Source organism: Ascaphus truei, unplaced genomic scaffold (genome assembly GCF_040206685.1).
Source record: "Ascaphus truei isolate aAscTru1 unplaced genomic scaffold, aAscTru1.hap1 HAP1_SCAFFOLD_662, whole genome shotgun sequence".
In the NCBI taxonomy this organism is placed as follows: domain Eukaryota; kingdom Metazoa; phylum Chordata; class Amphibia; order Anura; family Ascaphidae; genus Ascaphus; species Ascaphus truei.
The window spans coordinates 195,089-197,436 of NW_027456995.1; the positions used below are offsets into that span (position 1 = coordinate 195,089).

Sequence of the window (2,348 nt, forward strand, 5' to 3'; positions counted from 1 at the left end):
TGACAGAACTGACACCTCCACATACATGGACTTAATTATACATTACTTTACAAATGAAGAGAACTATTATCATAAACAATTAAAGTGACTTAGAATGGAGATAGAAATATAATAAAAACATGTCCTGCAGGAAATGTGAAATACTATAACGCTTTTTTGATGTTGTGGGTGGCTCTGAAAAGAGCCTTTGTGTTGGGTATGTGGGGATCTCTGCTCCTGGTCTCGGGGGTGAAGCTCACTTGCTGCTCTTGGCCGGTTTGTGGCTCTCGGTTTTCTTGGGCAGTAGCACGGCCTGGATGTTGGGCAGGACACCCCCCTGAGCGATGGTGACCCCTCCGAGCAGCCTGTTCAGCTCCTCGTCGTTCCGCACAGCGAGCTGCAGGTGCCGGGGGATGATGCGGGACTTCTTATTGTCCCGGGCGGCGTTACCGGCCAACTCCAGGATCTCAGCGGTCAGATACTCCAGCACTGCGGCCAAATAGACCGGGGCTCCGGCCCCCACACGCTGAGCATAATTTCCCTTCCGAAGAAGCCTGTGCACACGGCCGACTGGGAACTGCAGCCCAGCCCGAGATGAGCGCGTCTTGGCCTTAGCGCGAGTTTTCCCGCCTTGTTTGCCTCTTCCAGACATCGTGCATCAGTCACACAGCAGCTCGGGTAACAGGAGAAGTGACAAACCCCGCCCCCTGTGCCCTTATTTATACACTCAGAAAGCAGCTGAACTCCTCTGTGATTGGTCAGTTTTGAAAACAGCCAATCAGTTCCATAATCCTGAAACCACCAATCGTCTAATTTGAAAGAAAACTGATGATGTCATAAACGGTCACATGATAAAGTCAGCCAATAGAAGAACAGAATGCTGGGGCTGCTACTTTGCATAGGACTCCTATAAATAGAGCTGCTGGGGGTTTTGGTGACATTGTTTCTCTGCTGTTTGGAGAAGAAGCATCGCCCGACATGCCTGAACCAGCCAAGTCTGCGCCAGCGGCCAAGAAGGGCTCTAAGAAAGCCGTGACCAAGACCCAGAAGAAGGATGGGAAGAAGCGTAGGAAGAGCAGGAAGGAAAGTTACGCCATCTACGTGTACAAAGTGCTGAAGCAGGTTCACCCTGACACCGGCATCTCCTCCAAGGCCATGGGCATCATGAACTCCTTTGTGAATGATATCTTCGAGCGCATCGCAGGGGAATCGTCCCGTCTGGCTCATTACAACAAGCGCTCGACCATCACTTCCCGGGAGATCCAGACCGCTGTGCGCCTGTTGCTGCCGGGAGAGCTGGCCAAGCACGCCGTGTCCGAGGGCACCAAGGCGGTCACCAAGTACACCAGCGCCAAGTAACCCCGACCTCATCACTGACCCACAAACACAAAGGCTCTTCTAAGAGCCACCCACATTATCACTATAAGAGATATGCTCATATGTCATCTGTGCTCGGGATAAAAGGGAAGTGTTCTATTATACATTGCACTTTCTCAGTTATTTGCTTTTGTAGCTATTATATATTATAAAGTATCTTATGTGATGTATTTTTAGCTCTTTATGGCTTCCTACCCAGCCACGTGTTCGCTGTACTTGTGTTGTTTTGTTAGTAAGAGGCGGGAGAACCGCAGACAAAGTGACAATCGCCGAGAATCCCCTTCAGATAATCTGCAGTTCACACACATCCCACAGGGTGGCGCTGCTGTGTTAGTAATGGAGTTCGTGCTCGGGAAGTAGGATTTGGGGTTAATAACCTGCGATTATTTTCCCTCGTGTACTTTTTTTGAGCCTCACTACAATACAGATTATATGTGCACGTGTCAGAATAAGTGTGCATGAAATGATGCCCTCACACCCGCATGGTATATAACGCATCTGATCGGGGGAAAGACTAGTGCAGTTTGGGATTAGTAACAGACCATGCAATCCGTGTTTGCCACATGCGTTAGATACAAGCACATTCATTTGCATTATCAGAATTGGCCTTTTATAGTTTGTCGCACATTTTTTATTCCATTTACATAAATGTAACAAGTGATATTTCTCATTGTCCTGTTGGGTTGGACATTAATTTAGAAATCGGTCAAATCTGCATTAAATAGGCTGGGATGTGTTACATTAAAGGCTTCTATTGTCACCTTGTTCAACCTGTTATCAGGGATTTCACCTTTTTAGTATAAAAACAAGGCTGAGCAACATGTGTTCCCTCAGATTTCAGTAGCAGTTGAAGTGGTTTTGTGATAACTTGTCAGAACTCTAAATCGCACATATTTATCACGTCCTGTTTTGTTATTTAAATCCTAAAACCACACATTTAATGTGTAACACACTCTGCTGGTCTCGGAAGCAACACAAATATACAGAGAAGG

General features: G+C 47.1%; 2 protein-coding genes across 2 annotated transcripts; one reads left to right on the forward strand and one right to left on the reverse strand.

Annotated features, from left to right (window-relative positions):
- Positions 1-235: 235 nt before the first annotated feature.
- Positions 236-631, reverse strand: LOC142485866 (histone H2A type 1-like). The gene has a single exon (XM_075584579.1). It carries the CDS (start codon positions 629-631, stop codon positions 236-238), a length of 396 nt encoding a protein of 131 aa, XP_075440694.1.
- A 326-nt stretch (positions 632-957) lies between these two features.
- LOC142485867 (histone H2B 1.1-like) lies at positions 958-1,338 on the forward strand. Its single transcript, XM_075584580.1, has one exon. The coding sequence runs from the start codon at positions 958-960 to the stop codon at positions 1,336-1,338; it is 381 nt and encodes a 126-aa protein (XP_075440695.1).
- The last annotated feature ends 1,010 nt before the right edge of the window (positions 1,339-2,348 follow it).